The sequence below is a fragment of the Capra hircus genome, chromosome 9 (assembly GCF_001704415.2).
Source record: "Capra hircus breed San Clemente chromosome 9, ASM170441v1, whole genome shotgun sequence".
Classification (NCBI taxonomy): Eukaryota; Metazoa; Chordata; class Mammalia; order Artiodactyla; family Bovidae; genus Capra; species Capra hircus.
In genome coordinates, this window is record NC_030816.1 from 54,693,436 (window position 1) to 54,718,025 (window position 24,590).

Below are 24,590 nucleotides of genomic sequence, written 5' to 3' on the forward strand. Positions count from 1 at the left end.
AAAGAAAACTTTTCTGCTCCTGCTGCCCAGTCGTGTCTGACTCTCTGCAACCCCATGAACTAGGCCAACAGGCTCCTCTGTCCATGAAGTTTTCCAGGCAAGAAGACTGGAGTGGGTTGCCATTTGATATGATACCATGATCTGAGTTAAATTTTTTTTAAAAAAAGTCATTATAACTACAGTGTGTAGTACATACTGTACATGGCAGGGATGGCAGGAAATAAAATAGTTAATATGCTATTTTGTTAGAATGTAATGATGATAGAGGTTTGTTAGGATAATGGCAGAGGATGTGAAAAGACGGTTATTTTAAATAGATTTTGTTAGTAGAACCAATCAGTCTTACTGATAGACATGCCACGGGAACATTGAAAGTAACAATGGTTTTGAGAATGAGTCAGATGTCAAGTTTGAGCAGCTGAATGTGGTGCCGTTTACTTATCTGAGGAAAACTGTGGGAAGGAACACCTGTGATGGGGATGATAAAATCAACAATCCATTTTAGAGATATTAGGCTTGAAAGAGCTATGAAGTATATTGTCAATGTCCAGTTAGAATATGTAGGTCTTGACCTCAGAATATCTGTCTGGTCTAGAGGTATGTATTTGGAAGAAATCATCAACTAGACAGCTGAATAGAATTACCTGGGAGCAAGTGTGGAGGAAAAAAGAGAAAATGACTAAGCCCCCAAGAGCTCCTGACCATGAGAAGGGAGTTGAAGCAGAGGAGACAGCAAAGAGATGGGCAGAAACCTGGGCCTGTGCTATCACGAAAGCTGTGAGAAGAGGGCTTTTGAGGGAGATAGGAATCAACTAAACCATAGCTTGATGAGAGATCAAATAAAATGTTAATTGTAGAATCATTCATTTGATTTGGTTCCCTGGAATTCAGTGGCATGGACAAGAGCAGTTTTAACCCAGTGATTATGGCACAAGACAGATTAGGATGGAGTGAACCATTGAAGGGAAGTGAGAAAGAAAAGATATTTTAGAGCAGTCTTACCTAAAAGAAAAAAATAGGTAGGTAACTGAAAGTTATGGGATATTAAGAGAGTATTTTTGTCTTTTTTTTCTGTTAGCTAATTTTTTTACAGAGATACAAGTCATATTTCCAAGCTGATAGTAATGATCTAACAGAAAGGAAAGCTGTTATTGATGCAGCACTGAGTGGGTATATTGGGAAAACAATTACAAGTGGGCTGATAATCCTTTGAGAGTATAAGGAATTCTGCATGCCTCATCCCCATTGTTCCAGAGGGAAATATGACTAATGGAAATATGGGCTTGTGCTTGCGTACTTGGTAGCAGAAAGATAGTTTCCACTGCCTTCAATATTCTCGTGACTAATGAGATGAAATCACTGGCTAAGAGAGAGGTGTAAAGAGTTGGGAAATTTAAAGAGGATGTAGGATAAGTAATATATTTGCAGATATATATGTGTATATATATGTATATGCCTTGTTTCATATATATATATATATACACACACCTTATATATTATATATATACCTGTATATAATATATATCTTATTAATGACAATTCTATGAATATTTTTCCTCAAAACAGTAAGTCGATTCTCTCCCTACTATCAACACCCTTAATATCTACTCCCTTCTGAATATATGGCTTCACCAGTTTTTAGAAATAATATATTACATTACAAAATCTATTCTATAATGAGTCTAGGTTGATAATATTTTTAATGATAAAAAATTATTAGAAAGGGTTACAAAATTGACACCTTCTTTTCTATACTGCCCAAATTAAGAAAGTTGCTTTTGTTTTCCTTTAGGATATAAAGTATCAGATCATCCTTTTTCTATATCTTTGCTATCGATGTTCAAATTTAAGGATCCTCATATCCTGAGGCAGAAGGAACATTTCCAACAATACACAGCACAATTCTATATTCTTTATTACCTCAGTGGTTTCTCTCTTGTTTCCACTCTCAGCTAGGAAAAAAAAAGGCCTTTCCATGATATACTGTGTTGTAGTTAACCATCCAGAAATACAGTACATAACCCACAAAATGCAGTTTTAACTTGAGGGAGATCATAAGCTCCTACAGGGCAGCAGTGTTTGCCCCCTTTATTTTGTGCCCTGTCCAGCTGATAGTGACCCCCACGGAAGGGATGCTTAAACATGACAGCGAACTGAAAGCCAGCACTGACACACAGATACTCTGTGGCCCAAATATCCTTTTTCTACTCAGAATTCTATTTTTGTATGAGAAAGTGTTTTACACTTTAAAAAGGAATGATGGATATAACTAGAGTTCTAGTAGAATAAAACCATAAAATAAAATATCTAAGGAATGTATGGTAAATAAGTCATAAACTATTTTGTGTAAATTTGAGAAAGTATAATAGGATGGAGGAAGTTGAGAATGAGAACTATAAATTATATATGTGCAGAAGTCAGCCATGTAGGTGATCAAATGCAAGATGAGTGCTACCTTTTTTCCAGCTGATTGCAAAGATTTTCTGAAAGTGACAGAGTTAAGGGCAGTTTGCATGTGAGAAAGAGAAGACATTCCAGAGAATCTACAATCCTTGGACAAGACATTAAATGCTCTAGTAGGCTAAGGTTCTGAAGAGTCCCTTTATGTTGGCTGCTTTTTTCCAATACTTTTTCTTCCGTTTTCTTGTCTGTGCTTTTTACTTTGAAACTGTCATGGTTCAATTCTTTATATCTCTGCTTTATTTTGCTATTTCAGAAGAGTCATCAAGTTAATGCTTCCTCTAATCTCATACCTGCCAATAACACTAAGGTCAGTACGAAGCCTCTGTGTCAGGAGGAATAGCTCTGGTAGCCATATTTCCATAATGGCAACACTTTGACATGGACATTTGCTGGGTTTGCTACCTAAATATGTTTATCTGCTGAAGACAAAAGTAAGCTTTAAAAAAAAAATCCCTGAGACTAACTTGAGACCATATTTTCCTTTCAGTCTTGTTGGCCTAGGCACAGACGAGTTAATGGCACTATTTTGGGTGGCATCTGTGAACCCTGTCAGTGCTTTGGTCACGCGGAATCCTGTGAAGATATCACCGGAGAATGCCTGGTAAGTGCTTTCTCCATTGGCGTTGCTGACTGACAGGGCTGAAATCAGCTCAATAAGCCCTGCAACTCAATTACTACCTTCGGGACCTTAAACACTTGAGTCAAGAAGGGATTTGACGTCTATCTTTATATTGAACTGAGTTGGAAGCTGAGAAGGTTCTTTCATATGTAGTCTTCCTGACTGATAAGCATTAGAAAGTGTTTACTCACGTTAGTCTAAGGATTGAATTAAGATCAGATATATCATAATAAAACATAACTAATGACTGGGATACATATCTGCCACAAATATATATGGTTTCAACCCCTTATGTAATTCTACCCAAAAATTGACTGCATTTCTGTAACAGGAAATGATTTGTAACCCCATAATATGAAAAATATAAAATATAACCTTTGTAATAGGCATGATTACACTTTTTTATCACTTTGAAAATGAGGGCATACTACATTCTTTTTTATTGGAAAATTTCAGCATTTAACTAAATTCAAAACATTGTGTGTAAATTAAAAATAATAAATATGTACAACACATATTCACCAGAGCTGCTTACTCCTCTACTATTAAGTCAATAAAGTAACCAGAAAAAAAGCTCTACAGAGGGTGAAGCACTTTCCATCCTGCTAAGAAGCTTTTGGATTGGAGATTACGCTGAATAGACCATTCTGATTAACTCAAGGGCATGTTAGTTTTATATTGTCTGATATGACATGAAGCTTGAAACAACACTTCTTATTTCATTAATCTTGCAGGAACACAATTTGAAATGGTGCCAGTTTGGGAGGATATCATATTCTCATTTCCCTGTAGAATTTAAGGCAGCCTCTGTTATCTGTATTTCTTAATGTTCTCTCTTTCTCTTGCTCATTCTTCCCCCTCCCCTAGCCTTTTTCTTCCATTTAAAAGCTTCTGGGAAAAATCCAAAATGAAAATTCAGGCTTTTGTTTCAATGTGATTTGACATTTAGTTTTATTGATGCTCTTTCTGTTTTCTCTATAGAAGATTTTGTTTAATTGCATTGCGGGATAAAGCATGATAGCCTTAATTTGTGGATCAGTAGATTTTTCAAATGGCATTGTTATGAACAGAAAGACTAAGTGATTTTCATTTTAATTATACAGTAAGTCTTTTAAATGTACCTTGGGAAAAATATTGAGTTACTTTTAAACAAATATTCAGCCCAAAACAGATATAGATTTGTTTTCAGTTCAGTTCAGTTCAGTCGCTCAGTCATGTCCGAATCTTTGAGACCCCATGAAACGCAGCACGCCGGGCCTCCCTGTCCATCACCAACTCCCGGAGTTCACTCAAACTCATGTCCATCGAGTCGGTGATGCCATCCAGCCATCTCATCCTCTGTCGTCCCGTTCTCCTCCTGCCCCCAATCCCTCCCAGCATCAAAGTCTTTTCCAATGAGTCAACTCGTTGCATGAGGTGGCCAAAGTATCAGAGTTTCAGCTTTAGCATCAGTCCTTCCAATGAACACCCAGGACTGATCTCCTTCAGAACGGACTGATTGGATCTCCTTGCAGTCCAAGGGCCTCTCAAGAGTCTTCTCCAACACCACAGTTCAAACGCATCAATTCTTTGGCCCTTAGCTTTCTTCACAGTCCAACTCTCACATCCATGACCACAGGAAAAACCATAGCCTCGACTAGACAGACCTTTGTTGGCAAAGTAATGTCTCTGCTTTTCAATATGCTATCTAGGTTGGTCATAACTGTTTTACTTAAACCTAAAAAGACAAAAATTAATATTTCATGATAACAGACTCATAATGCTTCCCACAGCAATATTTCATGCTGCATTCATTAAGATTAAGTCTAAAATCATGCTATTAGTCCATTTGGTTATAGGATATTTCTAAGAATGAAAGCCCATTGTTTTAGAGTAAGATGGTTTCATCCAGCATAATTTCGGAGGGAAGAAGTGAGGGGAATCAGTGATTATCTGAGACCTTCTACTAATGAACTCTAGTTTATTGAATTTGTTTCATGGACAAGGAGATAGGAGGCTACTTCAAATAAGCAAGGGATCTTAGGGAAGCAACAGAGACCTTAATGATTGACCTTAATGACCTTAATCTGGCGTGTTTTCTGAATTTTCCATTGTAGCTGATAAATAGATAATAATGTAAGATATTTTCTGGAGACTTCCAAGTGCTCTATTTGAAATGATACTGATAACTAAATGCTGCTGTCCCATTTTGAGCATATTAATTCTAACATGATCCACAACGATAAAAATATTTAAGTGCTGCACATCAAAAGCAATCTGACCATTCAGTTGCTCTACATTTAGCTTCTTTTTAAAAAATTATTTATGCTCTCCCTCCTAGCATTACATTAAACAAAAAATTTTGAAACTTTCCCAGATAAGCTACATTTTAGTTAGTTTGGGCTTTGAAATCTAACTAGAAATAAATTGAAATATTTTAGATATCAGACCAAAATCCAGACCTCTTTTATAGTATGGACCTATATTGAAAGATCAGTTTGACTTGCAGTACTTCTGAAGTGACCTAAGCCTGGTGGGCTGATGTCTATGGGGTCAGACACAACTGAACTGACTTAGCAGCAAGAAACAGTCAAGTCACATGGGAAGATTGCATACTTACTCCTTGTCATTGTTCTTGTGATAAGTGATGTGAGAAGACATTTAAAGAGCACTTTGGAGCAGGATACCTATAAAAATCACCAGCCCATCAGAGTGAACCTTTCATCTTTCTTTCAGTTTGAGTTTCCATTGTATTGTTGTCTATTACTGTTTTATGGTTTCAATTACAAAAACAGTTGAGTTTTAAGATTAATTTTATTATTTCCATTCAGTGACATATGACATTAGGAAATGCAAAAAATATGTTATTTTTCTTCCAAATTAGTAAAGCAAATCAGGGTCTCTGGGTTGTACAAGATTTTCAGTTGAGTTTTAGAAAAACCATTTTCAACATGGTTAATCATGTACATAATCAGTTTTATGATCTTGTTTTTTAAAGTCCCTAAATCTTTGAAGATATAATTTTGATTGTGTCAGTATAACAATATACAAAGAATATTGCAACAAACATACAATTTTTTTTAGTAAGAGCCAACTTTAGTTAAACTTGAAAACTGAAAGGAACTAATATGAAGATGAAATCAAAGAGGAAAGCCTTTCATCAGATTGATCCATGTTTGGCAACTTCCTACCAGATGTGCTGTTATTTAGACAAGTGTTGATAATAAAGTTAACATCTTTGCTACTTTGATAGAAGGTTGATAAATAAATTTGAGAATTTTAAATACCTTAAGGAAAAACCTATTTTCAAGTATTAACAGATACTAAAGAGTCACCTATTCACTTGTACTTCAAACTGTCATAGGATTTCAGAACTTGAAAGCTGCATATATTATGGGCGTCAGCTCTCACATTTTACAGAATGTAAGCAATTGATTCAGATTTAAATTATTGGATTCCGTTTCATATCTTCTATGCAGTAATCTGTCCCTCTCCCCAAGGAATTTGACCAACTGTTCTCTGAAATATTATTTATGTAGTTTTAAATTAAATATATTTATTAAATGTAATTAAAATAGAACTTAAAATATATTGGAATAACTCAGAACTTTCATTAAATCAAACTGGCTCTCCCATTGGTCATCAAGGTTAATAAATTTTTACTTTATGCTTAAAATGAATTTATATTTTGGCTGTTAGCTATTTCCTTTACATATTTCGTTATTGATGATAAAATTAAAGGTCTTATACTCCAAACTCTGATGAACTCTTTTGAAATGAGAAAAAATAGAATTTTATATGCTTGTAAGATTAAAAATATATTTGTCACAATAAATCTATGCTGTATGATATTTAATAGGCATTATATACATTTTATTGTATTACAGGAGTTTGAAAAAGTTATGTCTACACAATGCCAAAACATCATACAAATTGATCAAATTGTGCTATTGAAAACTATAGACAATTTCATTCATTAATTGATTGTTCACCTTTACCAGTCTTGATGAATTTTGTGAACACTAAGTTGATAAATCTACTTTAATTAATATGAAGAAATCAAGATATAAATTACTCTATTTTGATTTTCTCTATTTTTAAAAAGTACATGTTTCCAGAAAATACTAATTGATGGAAAATGCTGTTTTATTTTAAAAACCAGTGTCTGAGGGAAATTGTTACATGCCTTGTGGTTTTACTATTTATTAGTATATATTTAAAAATTTCTCAGTCTTCCCATCTTTTAATCATGAGTCAAGCAAGGCCCTCACAACTGTAATACATTAGTGCATTGTCCACATCATCAGAGCATACTGAGGTCCAGATTAATCTCAGAGTAGGAAGGCTATAGTCTCAGAGGATTTGTATGATTAGCCACAGTTCTCATTAAATCAGCAGTTTTAAGTTGAACAATTAATTTTTACCTAAATCAGGTACAATTTCCATCAAACATATGTCATTTAGTCTCTGTAGAGTCTAAATGTATGTTACTACACATACTCACACATATTTCTTTAAGAAAAAAATGAAAACCAAAAAAAAAGAAAATATGATTTACATAATGAAAAAACTTTATAGTGAATTTCAGTCATCTTTTTGTTAAGTATGCATATGCTGAAAGTAGCATGTAGTTTATAAGCTAGAAATTAAATTAACTTTCAATGCTATTTCACAGCTGTAAAATTGACCATTTTATGTGGGAAATTACTCTTCCTGGCGGGGAACAGACTAATGATTCTGTAGACCTATTTTTGGTAATGCATTGATGCTAGAGACTGGAATAATAAACTCTGATGTGCACTTCTTCCTCAGAATTGTAAGGATCACACTGATGGCCCATATTGCAATAAATGTCTTCCTGGTTTCTATGGTGATCCTACTAAAGGAACCTCTGACGACTGTCAGCCCTGTGCCTGTCCACTCAATAGCCCATCCAATAAGTGAGTAACAAACTTACCTCTTTCCAGAGTTGGGAATCTGGTTCTGCAAGTGTATTTTTGATATAGAATTTACCCTTTCTCTTGTCACACATAAATAAATAATAAAGATGTGCATAAATTTATCAGGAAGATAATATGAATTTTTCTAAATATAAAGTATTTAAAGCTGTGGCTGTTTATTCCATGAAATTTTTAATATTTTTAGCTCTAGTTTTGGGGATTTAGTATCTAAGAGATAGAACTCAAATATAATTTCTAAACCAACTCCAAAGAACAGACATATATTTTACAAACTTTGACACATACCCACAGATACACACACACACACACACACACACACACACCCCTTCATACTGTATTAAAAAATACTACTAATAAAATGCTGCTTATTTGGGTCCCAGTCACACACTGTTTGTAAATCTTAGGCAAGTCATAAATCCCTCAAAAAGGTAAAATAAGAAATAAATCTAGCTGACCTTTAACCACAGTTTTATCCCTTGGTTATTGCATGATTTATCATATTATCATATAATATCATATTGTATATATATTTTTATCTATTGAAATAGTTTAATGGTATTACAAATTATAAAATATTGAAATATGGATGATAGCACTTTAGTTTGCATAAAACACATCATGAAAAGTTTAATGCAAACTTCATACAGTTTTTCTATTCATCTGGATATCTGTTTTTTAAAAAATTTTCTACTTGTTCATCTGAAACAATAACTTTGTGTAGCAGACTTTTTAAAGTATATATTTTGCCTGATCTTCCCTTTACCTTTTAGGGGAACACATTATTTCAGATGCTGTAATTCACTTTCCCCTCAGGGGCAACCATCTCATAAGCAAATATGTAAGAAAGACCCTGAAACCAAAAATTTCTTTTTATTTTAAGTAAGCATATTAATTATAATGCTAATCAATGCTTTTTATTAGTAAACATTGTAAGTAACTTTAGTTTTAAATCAAATTTTTAAAAATTTTCTTAAAGGTAAGCTTAGTGCTTAATTCATATTTTTGTATGTAATTTTCATCTATTTCTGAATGCTGTAGTAATCCTTGAAGAGCAAAAATTTTTCATGATGATTATGCTACAGGTTACAAAGTTACAACTTTTTAATGTGAAGGTGTTACCAAGTTGGTCATATTTTACGGTCTTATCTAAGATATGCCTAATAAAAATGGACTTTTATTGCTAGAGTCCATGAATACTAGAAGTAAAAGATTTTGAGATTAATTATGTCTTGAATTTAAAAGTTATCTTAGGAATTACTCTTCCTGCACTTCAGCCCACATGGAATCCTTTTACTCTTCCTTGACAACATCCCTCCATCAGAATTTCCATCTTAGTCACTGGAGAGGAAAAGAACTAAGATTTAATGGAAGCAGACTACTACATTCTAGGCATAGGGTCAGGCATTATACTTGGCATTATTTTACACCCACTTATTAAACTGTTTCTGAAGGTTCCGTTCAGTTCAGTCGCTCAGTCGTGTCCGACTCTTTGCGACCCCATGAATCGCAGCATGCCAGGTCTCCCTGTCCATCACCAACTCCGAGAGTTCACTCAGACTCACATCCACCGAGTCAGTGATGCCATCCAGCCATCTCATCCTCTGTTGTCCCCTTCTCCTCCTGCCCCCAATCCCTCCCAGCATCAGGGTCTTTTCCAATGAGTCAGCTCTTCGCATGAGGTGGCCAAAGTACTGGAGTTTCAGCTTTAGCATCATTCCCTCCAAAGAAATCCCAGGGCTGATCTCCTTCAGAATGGACTGGATGGATCTCCTTGCAGTCCAAGGGAGTCTCAAGAGTCTTCTCCAACACCACAGTTCAAAAGCATCAATTTTTTGGCGCTCAGCTTTCTTCACAGCCCAACTCTCAGGTCCGTACATGACCACAGGAAAAACCATAGCCTTGACTAGATGGACCTTTGTTGGCAAAGTAATGTCTCTGCTTTTGAATATGCTATCTAGGTTAGTCGTAACTTTTCTTCCAAGGAGTAAGCGTCTTTTAATTTCATGGCTGCAGTCACCATCTTCAGTGATTTTGGAGCCCCGCAAAATAAAGTCTGACACTGTTTCCACTGTTTCCCCGTCTATTTCTGATAAAGTGATGGGATCAGATGCCATGATCTTTGTTTTCTCAATGTTGAGTTTTAAGCCAACTTTTTCACTCTCCTCTTTCACTTTCATCAAGAGGCTTTTTAGTTCCTCTTCACTTTCTGCCATAAGGGTGGTGTCATCTGCATGTCTGAGGTTATTGATATTTCTGCCAGCAATCTTGATTCCAGCTTGTGGTTCTTCCAGCCCAGCATTTCTCATGATGTACTCTGCATATAAGTTAAATAAGCAGGGTGACAATATACAGCCTTGACGTACTCCTTTTCCTATTTGGAACCAGTCTGTTGTTCTATGTCCAGTTCGAACTGTTGCTTCCTGTCCTGCATCTAGGTTTCTCAAGAGGTAGGTCAGGTGGTCTGGTATTCCCATCTCTTTCAGAATTTTCCACAGTTGATTGTGATCCACACTGTCAAAGGTTTTGGCATAGTCAATAAAGCAGAAATAGATGTTTTTCTGGAACTCTCTAATGCCAAATAAAATACCTGACCTTATCTAGAATGTAGTAGTCTGCTTTCATTAAATATTAAGAAAGAGTTTTCAAGTGGGAAAAGAGCATTATAGTGCCAATCTCTGGAACTGGAATTCCTTGATTTAAATGCTGAATTTCATTCTTTCTAGCCTTATGACTCTGGGAAAGTAACTTACATTCTCTGGGTCTCAATTCTCTTGTCCTAATTAGGACCTTCTGAGAGGGTTGTTGTGAGAATCACATAAATTGAAATGCACCAAGCACCTAAAACCATGATTGAACATGGTGAGCCTAATACTGAGACTGATCATTTATTAAGTAATTTACTCAGTCGTAAATTAAAGTATCAGAGTTGAAATTTTAAAGTTAAAGTCATGTGCTTTCCATTCCCCTACAGTCTTACATTAAGGGCTTCTTTAAGTAACACTGCATTTTAAGTGATAACATTAAGAGACTTAAATGGGAAATGGGGTAATATATATTAGTGATCAGAATATTTTCAGAATTTAGGGCATGTGCCTGGATGGTTACCAAACTGAAGATCTTTTGGCAACCAGGGATGTCAGAGAAGAGGAAGAAGGCTAAAAGGAAATCTGGAAAATAATGAATATGTCAGACATCCATGACACAAATCTTGCTCTCTGGTGTACTTGTGAAGGATTAGATCAAGCTATGGAGAACCGACTCACTCGCTTCAGTGGAATTCTCCAGAACCATCCAATTTACACAAAACTTCAAGGAAAACAAAGGACTGGCATCTAGTTACTCATCTGCATTGCACTCCTTTGCAACCAAAATATCAATGGCGTTAGCATAGCTGTCAGTCCAGCAGAGCTGGCCATTCATAGTATCACATGAATCCTGGCCTAAAACATTTGCAGAATTATATAATCGAGTGAATATATAGACCTTATGAATTTATCCTCAAATTGTACTGGTATTATTATAAATATGGATGAGCCATTAAGGAGAGAACTTTGCTTGGGTAATTATAGGCATTCATGACCCATCCTTCTCTGTTCACTGTGCTTCTACTTTAAAATGGATTCTAATTGTGTTCCTGAAAGAAAAAAGTCAGCAAGCATTAAACACCATCCATCATCTGTCAGTGATAAAAAGAATTGAGGTTCTAGTATCCAGTGACAAAATGTTCCTAAGTATGGTATTCCAGTTTGATATATTGTGCAGATCTTGACTCTTTAAGGAAAGTTCAATAATAACAGTAATGAAATATTTAAAGATCCTTTCATTTAAGGTGTTTTTATTTCCATTAAATAATTGTTAAATTATTAGGTTATAATTTTATCCTTACAAGTAGAATTGGCAGTAGAGTACCAAAACCTATTTTAAATGCCAGCTTTAAATGTAGCATTTTTAGAGGGAATTATACCCAAAACTTATAATAACCTAGAGTGGAATATAATCTGCAAAAAACCTGAATCACTTTTCTGTACACCTGAAACTAACAATAAATATTGAAAATCAGCTATAATAGATAGGTGGCATTTTTGTTTTAGTAAAAAGAAGGAACAGTGACAAGTCACTTTGTTTAAAAATTTATGTTTAGAGGTATTAGATTTTGTAAGTTTACCACAATTTTGAAAATTAACATAATTCAGCTGCACAACTGTGACGAGACAAAATTTAATTTTAATCTAATAACCTGAATATGTATTCACTAAATAATGGGATATCTAATGACTTAGAGAAACTCTCCTTTTAAAAATGTTTTTGAAAAGTCATTATTCTTATAATCTGAGTTAGAAACTCTGAGGAATAAATTGACTATTCACATATTATCCAGGAGATGTGATTTGAATGTTCACAGACTATTTAGGAAAAAAAAAATTCAACTAAAGGTTGCTGCAACCTTCATCTAGAAGTGTAAGGCTTAGTGATAGTTTTGCCTTGTGATTTATCTATTTAATCCCTGGTCATAAATCTTACAGATCACAAGCATTTTGGCTCCAAATTTCTTAGATAATATTGCAAAATAAATCAAATGTGTAGGGAGCTAGAGATAGATTGGTATAATTATTATGATGTATGGATACAGACAAGCATATAATATTTAAATTATACATATATATCACTTTATCAACTATTTACAGTGTCCACTGTTTGCTTAGCCATCTCATCTTGGTGATGTATATATTCCAGCTATAGATTGTAACTAGGTAGTGAAATTTATCTCTAGAGAAGCAAATAAAACTGTAAACATTTCAAGTGTTTATATTCTTTTAAATCTGGCATCACATAACTTATAGATTAAATATGATAAGAGACACATGACAGTCCTTGAACTCTTAGGATACGTGTGTTATATAATAAAATTAGAGATATTCTTGGCACAAAGCTGAACAGAGAGTAGGCTCTTGATAAGTTCTGTATACTTACCATTGTGAATACTACTTCTTTGTGTGCATCAGAAGTACTAAACTTTAAATTTTTGAAAGAATTGAGAACTTTTAGAGTGGACTTTGGAGCTCATCCTATACTTGTTAAGTTCAGTTCACTTCAGTCGCTTAGTCATGTCCGACTCTTTGCAATCCCATGAACCGCAGCACACCAGGCCTCCCTATAAATCACCAACTCCTGGACTTTACCCCAACCCGCATCCAGTGAGTCAACGACGCCATCCAACTATCTCATCCTCTGTTGTCCCCTTCTCCTCCTGCCCTCAATCTTTCCTAGCATCACGGTCTTTTTGAATGAGTCAGCTCTTCACATCAGGTGGCCAAAGTATTGGAGTTTCAGCTTCAACATCAGTCCTCCCAATGAACACCCAGGACTGATCTCCTTTAGGATGGACTGGTTGGATCTCCTTGCAGTCCAGGGGACTCTCAAGAGTCTTCTCCAACACCACAGTTTAAACTCATCAATTCTGCAGTGCTCAGCTTTCTTTTTAGTCCAACTCTCACATCCATACATGACCACTGGAAAAACCATAGCCTTGACTAGAAGGACCTTTGTTAACAAAGTAATGTCTCTGCTTTTGAATATGCTATCTAGGTTAGTCATAACTTTTCTTCCAAGGAGTAAGCGTCTTTTAATTTCATGGCTGCAGTCACCATCTTCAGTGATTTTGGAGCCCCCAAAAATAAAGTCTGACACTGTTTCCACTGTTTCCCCATCTATTTCCCATGAAGTGATGGGACCAGATACCATGTTCTTAGTTTTCTGAATGTTGAGCTTTAAGTCAACTTTTTCACTCTCCTCTTTCACTTTCATCAAGAGGCTCTTTAGTTCTTCTTCACTTTCTGCCATAAGGGTGGTGTCATCTGCATATCTGAGGTTATTGATATTTCTCCCAGCAACCTTGATTCCAGCTTGTGCTTCTTCCAGCCCAGCATTTCTCATGATGTACTCTGCATATAAGTTAAATAAGCAAGGTGACAATATACAGCCTTGACGTACTCCTTTTCCTATTTGGAACCAGTCTGTTGTTCCATGTCCAGTTCTAACTGTTGCTTCCTGACCTGCATACAGATTTCTCAAGACGCAGGTCAGGTGGTCTGGTATGCCCATCTCTTTCAGAATTTTCCACAGTTGATTGTGATCCACACAGTCAAAGGCTTTCGCATAGTCAATAAAGCAAAAATAGATATTTTTTTCTGGAACTCCCTTGCTTTTTTGATGATCCAGTGGATGTTGGCAATTTGATCTCTGGTTCCTCTGCCTTTTCTAACATGAGCTTGAACGTCTGGAAGTTCACTTGGAGAATTTTGAGCATAACTTTACTAGCATGTGAGATCAGTGCAATTGTGCAGTAGTTTGACCATTCTTTGGCATTGCCTTTTTTTGGGATTGAAATGAAAACTGACCTTTTCCAGTCCTGTGGCCACTGCTGAGCTTTCCAAATTTGCTGGCTTATTGAGTGCAGCACGTTCACAACATCATCTTTTAGGATTTGAAATAGCTCAACTGGAATTCCATCATCTCCACCAGCTTTGTTCGTATTGATGCTTTCTAAGGCCCACTTGACTTCACATTCCAGGATGTCTGGCTCTAGGTGAGTGATCACACCATTGTGATTATCTGGGTCATGAAGATCTTTTTTGTACAGTTCTTCTGTGTGTTCCTGCCACCTCTTCTTAATATCTTCTGATTCTGTTAGGTTCTTACCATTTCTGTCCTTTATTGAGCCCATCTTTGCATGAAATGTTCCCTTGGTAGCTCTAATTTTCTTGAAGAGATCTCTAGTCTTTCCCATTCTGTTGTTTTCCTCTATTTCTTTGCATTGATTGCTGAAGACGCTTTCTTATCTCTCCTTGCTTCTTTGGAACTCTGCATTCAGATCCTTATATCTTTCCTTTTCTCCTTTGCTTTTTGCTTCTCTTCTTTTCACAGCTATTTTTAAGCCCTCCCCAGACAGCCATTTTGCTTTTTTTCATTCCTTTTCTTGGGGATGGTCTTGATCCCTATCTCCTGTACAATGTCATGAACCTCCATCCATAGTTCATCAGGCACTCTATCTATCAGATCTAGTCCCTTAAATCTATTTCTCACTTCCACTGTATAATCAGAAGGGATTTGTTTTAGGTCATACCTCAATGGTCTAGTGGCTTTCCCCAATAGTTGTTAAAGTTAGTACTTATTCCAAGATGAAAGGAAAGTTAAGGAAATGTTCAATTCAGCAACATTATACAGAAATTTAGAACGTTAGGCATTTTAGACTATTTGCCACATATTGTTTTGTGTCCACATATGAGATTATCATGTATCTTACTGGTCCCATCTATCAGAAGGAAAACAGTAACCTCCAGAGAAACTAAATGCCTTGATCGTGATCATAGCTTGCTTATGGCAGAACAAATATTATAATCCATATATTCTGATTCACCTCTCTGTGCTTCTTCCAGTGGGGCTATAGAAACAGAAACAATTATAGAGACATTGAAGAGAGGAAACAAATTTAATAGAACTTAATGTCAGTAAAACTGTGAATGTCCATTGTAAAAAATGACTGCTGTTTGGTGATAGCTATGCTAACTCAAACTTAAGAGACTGAAGCAGGATGAAAAGCTGCAGGTTTAATTATTAATACCTAATAAATATCTAGGGCTTCCTTTTTGGCTCAGACAGTAAAGAATCTGCCTACAATGCAGGAAACCTAGATTCTATCCCTCACGCAGAAAGATCCCCTGGAGAAGGGAATGGCAACCCACTCCAGTATTCTTGTCTGGAGAATTCCATAGACAGAGGAGCCTGGTGGTGTCCATGGTGTCGCAAAGAGCTGGACATGACTGAGCAGCTAACACTTCCCACTGAAATGAGTAACTAAATGTCTTCAGCATTAGACAAACCAACATATATGTTGGCAAAATTTTTAAACTGTTCTTAAATTATAACTATAACTTATTGTGGCACTATGCTAAGTATTTGCTTTCATACTTTATCAGCATGCAGACTTTACTCAGATCATGTTCTGCTTTTGCTGAATGCGAAGCTTATGTTTAGAGAAACACAGAAAACATGCAATTCTAATTACAAAATCCAATTATGGATATTCCATCAGATTTTACACCCTTTGAACACAATTAAAGAAATATGTTTGCTTAATGAGTCTCATGAGAATAAGTAGAACAGAGGTCATTGAGCTGAAATAAGGAAAAGTCTATGGACAAATTTCAAAAATTCATGTGGCCCAAACCATAGTGTTGAAGTAAGATGAGTTTTCCCTTCATTTTTCTCATCTTCTTCTCAGTCTTCCACTCCTTCAGCAGTTATGCATTGACAGTCTTACCATCTTACCCTAGTTTCCTCATTCACTGACACATTGTAGCATCTTATCCCATTTTATCTTTCTTCCCCTGTGCAAGAGTTCCAGATAACAATTAGTTAAAAGGAGTACTGCTCCACTATTATACATGCAAACACAGAACATGTCCTGATTGTCTAACCCTCAATGTTGAAAACTTTGTGCAAGTGGTGAAAGAATTCATTATTTCCTATCACATCACAGGAAACAAGAGGTTTCTGGGTTCCCTCTTGCACTGGCTGTGAGAAAGTTCAAAGCCACATGTTGATCTTCCACTATGTAATGAACATATTGTACAATATATACATATACCCATAAAAATGCATTTTTATAATATGAATTCTGCACTCTAAATATACCCTTAATTTTTATGTTAATTTTTAGTTTTGTTCTCTTTTATTGCATCATTTTATCTTAATGTACATATTTTGATATTAGAATTAAATACTTTCTGGAACAAAGCAGATTGTATCTGTGTTTGTACCTTGATGTATGTAAATACACACATATGCTCACATACATATTAATTTATATGTACATATATACACTTACTTATAAATAGATCAACATAAATATAAAAATCTATATTCAGTCATTTAAAAAGACTGTTTCTTTGTGTAGATCCTTACTATTTATTCTGGCAGTAGCTTCTCTTGCTCCCTGTTTGTGAAAAATGCCTGCTATTCTTGGTCGCTTGTGTCTTCTGTGGAGTGACTAAGCCAGGAAGCAGAACAGTGCCTCTGCTGGTGTGAAGCTGGCCAATTACAGTTAGATGACATAATCTTGGAATCTCTTGAAGTTAGCAAAGATCTTCCAGTTCCCTCTTTCTTTCATAGAACAGTTAGCTTCAAGTATTTGCCAAAATCAGTGTCAAGTTGCTGCATTTGCCAATCCAAATTCTATAGACATTTCTTGATGTACATGTTTATTTCTTATTCTAATTTTATGTTTGTGGCTGAATACCATCTTCTCCATAGTTATAGCTACAGCAGCAAGGGAATGAACCCTGTTTACATTGTTTAAAGGGTATTGAAGCACAAATTCAAACATACTTTATGAGGAGCTTTTATTTAGACTCATGTGTCAAGTAGTTACACCACTAGAAGTTTGTGTGCTAAGTCACTCCAGTCAAAGTTTAAATTTACTTAATTCTGAATTAAGAAGGTGTGAAAGACAGAGACACCTGGCATGCTGCTGTCCATGGGGTTACAAAGAGTTGGACGGACATGGCCTTGTCACTAAACAGCAACAAATAGGGAAAAGAGAATATCAAGTTAGAAACAAAGTTTGGGATTCTGTGCTAAATTCTCCTGGAAATTAGCATATGACTTTGGACAAGAAAAATTATGCCCACCCAATCAGCTCGTAGGATTTTGTGAAAATTTGATAGAATTATTCATAAAAGCTCACTAAAAATGTAAAGAGCTAGTCAAATCTGATATATTGTTATTGTCTAATTTTTTTCTGAAAAAGCATTGCTTTCTGTCAATGAGTGCATTTTACATTACTTCTGTCATTCCAACTGAGGCAGGGGTATATTTAAGAATTTGAAATCTATTTTATGAATAGTTTTAAAGTGTCAGAAGCTTTATGGAGCACCTTTGACATGAATTATAGTAAACTAATTTAGGATTAAAAAATAATCGATGTGGTTTCCTTTCTTATTTATTTAATTAATTAATTTATTATAATTGGAGGCTAATTACTTTACAATATTGTGGTGGTTTTTAACATACATTGACGTGAATCAACCACGGGTGTACATGTGTCCCCCATCCTGAAGCCCCTCCCACCTCACTTCCCATCCCATCCCTCTGGATTGTCCCAGTGCACCAACTTTGCATGCCCTGTTTCATGCATTGAACTTGGACTGCTCATCTATTTCACATATGATAAACACATGTTTCAATGCTATTCTCTCAAATCATCCCAGCCTCACCTTCTCCCACAGAGTCCAAAATTCTGTTCTTTATATCTGTGTCTCTTTTGCTGTCTCATATATAGGGTCATTGTTACTATCTTTCTAAATTCCATATATATGCCTTAATATACCGTATTGGTGTTTTTCTTTCTGACTTACTTCACTGTGTATAATAGGCTCCAGTTTCATCCACCTCATTAGAACTGATTCAAATGCATTCTTTTCAATAGCTGAATAATATTTCATTGTGTGTATGTACCACAATTTTCTTACCCATTTATCTGTCAATGGACAGCTAAGTTGCTTCCATGTCCTAGCTATTGTAAACAGTGCTGCAACATACACGTGTCTCTTTCATTTCTGGTTTCCTCAGTGTGTATGCCCAGCAGTGGGATTGCTGGGTTGTATGGCAGTTCTGTTTCCAGTTTATTTAAGGAAAAAAAACTTACACTGTCTACACTGTTCACCATACTGGCTATACTAGTCTGCATTCCCACCAACAGTGTAAAAGGGTTCCCTTTTCTCCACACACTCTCCAGCATTTATTGTTTCTAGACTTTTTGATAGTAGCCATTCTGATCCATGTGAGATGGTACCTCATTGTGGTTTTGATTTGCATTTCTCTGATAATGAGTGATGCTGAGCATCTTTTCATGTGTTTGTTAGCCATCTGTATGTCTTCTTTGGAGAAATGTCTGTTTAGTTCTTTGGCCCATTTTTTTATTGGGTCATTTATTTTTCTGGTATTGAGCTGCAGGAGCTGCTTGTATATTTTTGAGATATATTCTTTTAATTAAGCCCATTTGTTTATTTTTGCTTTTATTTCCGTTACTCTGGGAGGTGGGTCATAGAGGATCATTCTGTGATTCATGTCAGAGAGTGTACTGCCAATGTTTTCCTCTAGGTATTTTATAGTTTCTGGTCTTATATTTAGATTTTTAATCCATTTTGAGTTTATTTTTGTGTATGGTGTTAGTGTTCTAGTTTCATTCTTTTACAGGTGGTTGACCATTTTCCCAGCATCACTTGTTAAAGAGATTGTCTTTTCTCCATTGTATATTTTTGCCTCCTTTATCAAAGATAAGGTGTCCTTAGGTGTGTGGATTTATCTCTGGGCTTTCTATTTTGATCCATTGATCTATATTTCTGTCTTTGTGCCAGTACCATACTGTCTTGATGACTGTAGCTTTGTAGTATAGTCTGAGGTCAGGCAGGTTGATTCCTCTAGTTCCATTTTTCTTTCTCAAGATTGCTTGGCTGTTCGAGATTTTTTTGTATTTCCATACAAATTGTGAAATTATCTGTTCTAGTTCTGTGAAAAATACTGTTGGTAGCTTGATAGGGATTACATTGAATCTATAGATTGCTTTGGGTAGAATACTCATTTTCACTATATTGATTCTTCTGATCCATGAACATGATATATTTCTCCATCAATCTGTGTCATCTTTGATTTCTTTCATCAGTGTTTTATAGTTTTCTATATATAGGCCTCTTGTTTCTTTAGGTAGATTTATTCCTAAGTATTTTATTCTTTTCATCACAATGGTGAATGGGATTGTTTCCTTCATTTCTCTTTCTGTTTTCTCATTCCTAGTGTATAGAAATGCATGGGATTTCTGTGTATTAATTTTATATCCTGCAACTTTACTATATTCATTGATCAGCTCTAGTAATTTTCTGGTGTTGTCTTTAGGGTTTTCTCTATAGAGGATCATGTCATCTGCAAACAGTGAGAGTTTTACTTCTTCTTTCCAACTTGGATTTCTTTTATTTCTTTATTTTCTCTGATTGCTGTGGTTAAAGCTTCCAAAACTATGTGAATAGTAGTAGTGAGAGTAGGCATCCTTGTCTTGTTCCTGACTTTAGGGGAAATGCTTTCAATTTTTTGCCATTGAGAATAATGTTTGCTGTGGGTTTATCATATATGGCTTTTAATATGTTAAAGTATGTTCCTTCTATGCCCGATTTATGGAGAGTTTTTATCATAATTTTGTCAAAGGCTTTCTCTGCATCTATTGAGATAATCATATGGCTTTTATTTTTCAATTTGTTAATGTGGTATATCACATTGATTAATTTGCAAATATTGAAGAATCTTTGCATCCCTGGGATAAAGCCCACTTGATTGTGATGTATGTTCTTTTTAATATGTTGTTGGATTCTGTTTGCTAGAATTTTGTTGAGGATTTTTGCATCTATGTTCATTAGTGATATTGGCCTACAGTTTCCTTTTTTTGTGGCATCTTTGTCAGGTTTTGGCATTAGGGTGATGGTGGCCTCATCGAATGACTTTGGGAGTTTACCTTCCTCTACAATTTTCTGGAAGAGTTTGAATAGGATAGGTGTTAGCTCTTCTCTAAATTTTTGGTAGAATTCACCAGTGAAGCCATCTGGTTTTGGGCTTTGTTTTTTGGAAGATTTTTGATTACAGTTTTGATATCCATGCTTATGATGGGTCTGTTAAAATTTTAAATTCTTTCTGGTTCCATTTTGGAAGACTATACTTTTCTAAGAATTTGTCCATTTCTTCCAAGTTGTCCATTTTATTGGCATATAGTTGCTGATAGTGGTCTCTTATTTTCCTTTGTATTTCTGTGTTGTCTTTTGTGATTTCTCCATTTTCATTTGTAATTTTGTTGATTTGATTCTTCTCCCTTTATTTTGTGGTGAGTCTGGCTAATGGTTTGTCAGTTTTATTTATCTTCTCAAAGAACCAGCTTTGAGTTTTGTTGATTCTTGCTATAGTCTCCTTTGTTTCCTTTTCATTTATTTCTGCTCTAATTTTCATTATTTCTTTCCTTGTACTAACCCTGGGTTTCTTTATTTTTTCTTTTTCTAGTTGTTTTAGGTGTAAAGTTAGGTCATTTATTTTATTTTCTCCTTGTTTCTTGAGGTAAGCTTGTATTGCTATGAACCTTCCTCTTAGCACTGCTTTTACTGAATCCCATAGTTTTGGGGTTGTTATGTTTTCATTTTAATTTATTTGTATGCGTATTTTTATTTACTTTTTGATTTCTTCCATGATTTGTTGGATATTCAGAAGCATGTTGCTTAGCCTCCATCTGTTTGTATTTTTAATAGTTTTTTTTTCCTGTAGTTGACATCTAATCTTATTGCATTGTGATCAAAAAAATACTTGAAATGATTTCAACCTTTTTGAATTTACCAAGGCTAGATTTATGGTGCAGGATGTGATCTATCCTGGAGAATGTTCCGTGTGCACTTGAGGAAAAGGTAAAATTTGTTGTTTTGGGATGAAATGTCCTATAGCTATCAATTAGGTCTAACTGGTCCATTGTATCATTTAAAGCTTGTGTACCCTTGCTGATTTTCTGTTTCATTGATCTATTCATAGGTATGAGTGGGCTACTAAAGTCTCCCACTATTATTGTGTTACTGTTAATTTCCCCTTTCATACTTTTTATCATTTGCCTTACATGTTGAAATGCTCCTATGTTGGGTGCATATATATTTATCATTGTTAAATCTTCTTCTTGGATTGATCCTTTGAGCATTATGTAATGTCCTTCTTTGTCTCTTTTCATGGTCTTTATTTCAAAGTCTATTTTATCTGATACAAGTATTGCTACTCCTGCTTTCTTTTGGTCTCCATGTGCATGAAACATCTTTCTCCAGCCCTTCACTTTCAGTCTGTATGTGTTCCTTGTTTTGAGGTGGGTCTCCTGTAGACGGCATATATAGGAGTCTTGTTTTTGTATCCATTCAGCCAGTCTTTGTCTTTTGGTTGGGGCATTCAACCCATTTACATTTAAGGTAATTATTGATAAGTATGATCACATTGCCATATGCTTTGTTGTTTTAGTTTCAAGTTTATAAACCTTTTCTGTGTTTCCTGTCTAGAGAAGATCTGTGTTGAAGAGCTGGTTTAGTGGTGCTGAATTCTCTCGACTTTTGCTTGTCTATAAAGCTTTTGATTTCTCCTTCATGTCTGAATGAGATCCTTACTAAGTACAGTAATCTGGGTTGTAGGTTTTTCTCTTTTATCACTTTAAGTATGTCCTGCCATTCCCTTCTGGCCTGAAGAGTTTCTATTGAAAGATCACTGTCATCCTTATGGGGATCCCCTTGTGTATAATTTGTTGCTTTTCCCTTGGTGCTTTTCATATTTGCTCATTGTGTTTGATCTTTGTTAGTTTGATTAATATGTGTCTTGAGGTGTTTTGACTTGGGTTTACCCTGTTTGGGCCTCTCTGGGTTTCTTGGACTTGGGTGGCTATTTCCTTCCTCATTTTAGGGAAGTATTCAATTATTATCTCCTCAAGTATTTTCTCATGCCCTTTCTTTTTGTTTTCTTCTTCTGGGATTCTTATTATTTGAATGTTGGGGTGTTTAACATTGTCTCAGAGGTCTCTGAGGTTGTTTTCATTTCTTTTAATTCTTTTTTTCTTTTTTCCCCTCTGCTTCATTTGTTTCTAACATTCTATCTTCCATGTCACTTATCCTCTCTTCTGCCTCAGTTATTCTACTGTATATTCCCTCCAGGGTGCTTTTGATCTCAGTTATTACATTATTCATTATTGATCGACTCTTCTTTATTTCTTCTAGATCCTTGTTAAACATTTCTTGCGTCTTCTCAGTCCCTGTCTCTAGTCTATTTATCTGTAACTCCATTTTGTTTTCAAGATTTTAGATCATCTGTACTATCATTATTTTGAATTCTTTTTCAGGAAGACTCCTGTCTCCTCCTCTTTTGTTTGGTTTACTGGGCATTTATCATGTTCCTTCACCTGCTGAATATGTCTCTGCCTTTTCCTTTTGTTTAGATTGCTGTGTTTGGGGTACCCTCTCTGTAGGCTGAAAGTTCTTGGTTCCTCTTTATTGTGGAGCTTGCTGCCTGTGGGTGGAGTTGGACTAGTGGTTGTCAAGGTTTCTTGGTTAGGGGAGCTTGTGTTTGTGTTCTGGTGGGTGGAGCTGGATCTCTTCTTTCAGGAGTGCAATGAAGTGTCCAGTAGTGAGTTTTGGAGTGTCTATGGCTTTGGCATGGCTTTGGAAAGCCTGTCTTTTAATGCTCAGGGTTGTGTTCCTGCTTTGCTGGAGAATTGGCATGGTGATCTTGCTCTGGATTTTGTTGATTCTTGGGTGGAGCTTGGTTTCAGTGTAGGTATAGAGGCCTTTGGTTGAGCTCTTGTCTATTCATGTTACCTGGAATCAGGAGTTCTCTGATGTTCTCAAGTTCTGGAGTTGAGCCTCCTGCCTTTGGCTTTCAGTCTTATTCTTACAGTAGCCTCAAGACTTCTCCATCCAAACAGCACAGATCATAAAACATCTAGGTTAATGGTGAAACAATTCTCCACAGTGAGGGACACACAAAGATGTTGACAGAATTACATGGAGAAGATAAGAGGGAGATGGGAGACAGAGGTGACCAGAAGAGGGGGAGTCAAAAGGGGAGAGAGTGATCTAGCCAGTAATCGATTTCCTAAGGGCTTTCAACAGTCTGGAACACCCAGAGAGATTCACAGAGTTACACAGTAAAGAGAAGAGGGAGGAGGGAGACAGAGGTGACCAGGAGGAACAGAGGGGGAGTCAAAACAGGAGAGACTAATCTAGCCAGTAATCAGTTTCCTAAGTGTTCCCCACAGCCCAGAACACCCAGAGACATTCACAGAGTTAAGTAGAGAGGAGAAGGGGAAGGAAGGATATAGAGGTGACCTGGGAGAGAAACGGGAGAGTCAAAAGGGGAGAGAGCAATCAAGCCAGTAATCACACCCCTAAGTGAAAATGGATACTGAAGATTAGATTCTTAAAGGTACAAAATTGATAACAAATACCAAAAACAAAGATTAAAAATCTAGAGTAGAGGTTAGACTCTCAAAAAATATATATATTAAAAATACAAAACAAAATCACAAAAATTATGAAATATATATATATGAAATTTGCTTTAAACTAGGGTCTTTTTTTGCAAGGTAATAGGTTATAAAAATAAAAATTAAAGGAGAAATAAAGAACTTAAATTATAAGAAAAATTTTAAAGTGATAATAGTAAAAATATATCTGGGAATTTCTCTGGAGTTTTTGTGGGCAGTGTGGGATCAGTTCAGTTTCAGATAGTTCCTTGTTCCAGCTTTTACGTACGTGTTCTCAAGGTCTGCAGGCCCCCTCCAATGCTTAGTCAGTGTTAACTACAGGGTGTTAATCTGTTGCACCTGTCACTTCCAGAGCGGTTCCCTCTTTGTTTATTTTGGCTTCCTCTATTTCAAGTCTCTTCAGTGTCTAATTTCCACCCTAACACAAGGGGGCAAATGTGGTCACTTATTTAGGCTCACTTGTTCAGTTGTGTTGTGG

At 35.7% G+C, this 24,590-nt stretch overlaps 1 protein-coding gene across 3 annotated transcripts in view; it reads left to right on the forward strand.

Annotated features, from left to right (window-relative positions):
* Nucleotides 1–24,590, forward strand: part of LAMA2 (laminin subunit alpha 2) — a 677,281-nt gene that overhangs the window by 387,312 nt on the left and 265,379 nt on the right. For all 3 annotated transcript variants that reach the window (XM_005684731.3, XM_005684732.3, XM_018053196.1), the window contains exons 16-17: nucleotides 2,951–3,064; nucleotides 7,874–8,001. In XM_005684731.3, coding sequence (XP_005684788.2) covers nucleotides 2,951–3,064; nucleotides 7,874–8,001 — 242 coding nt within the window. The remainder of the gene's footprint in view (nucleotides 1–2,950; nucleotides 3,065–7,873; nucleotides 8,002–24,590) is intronic.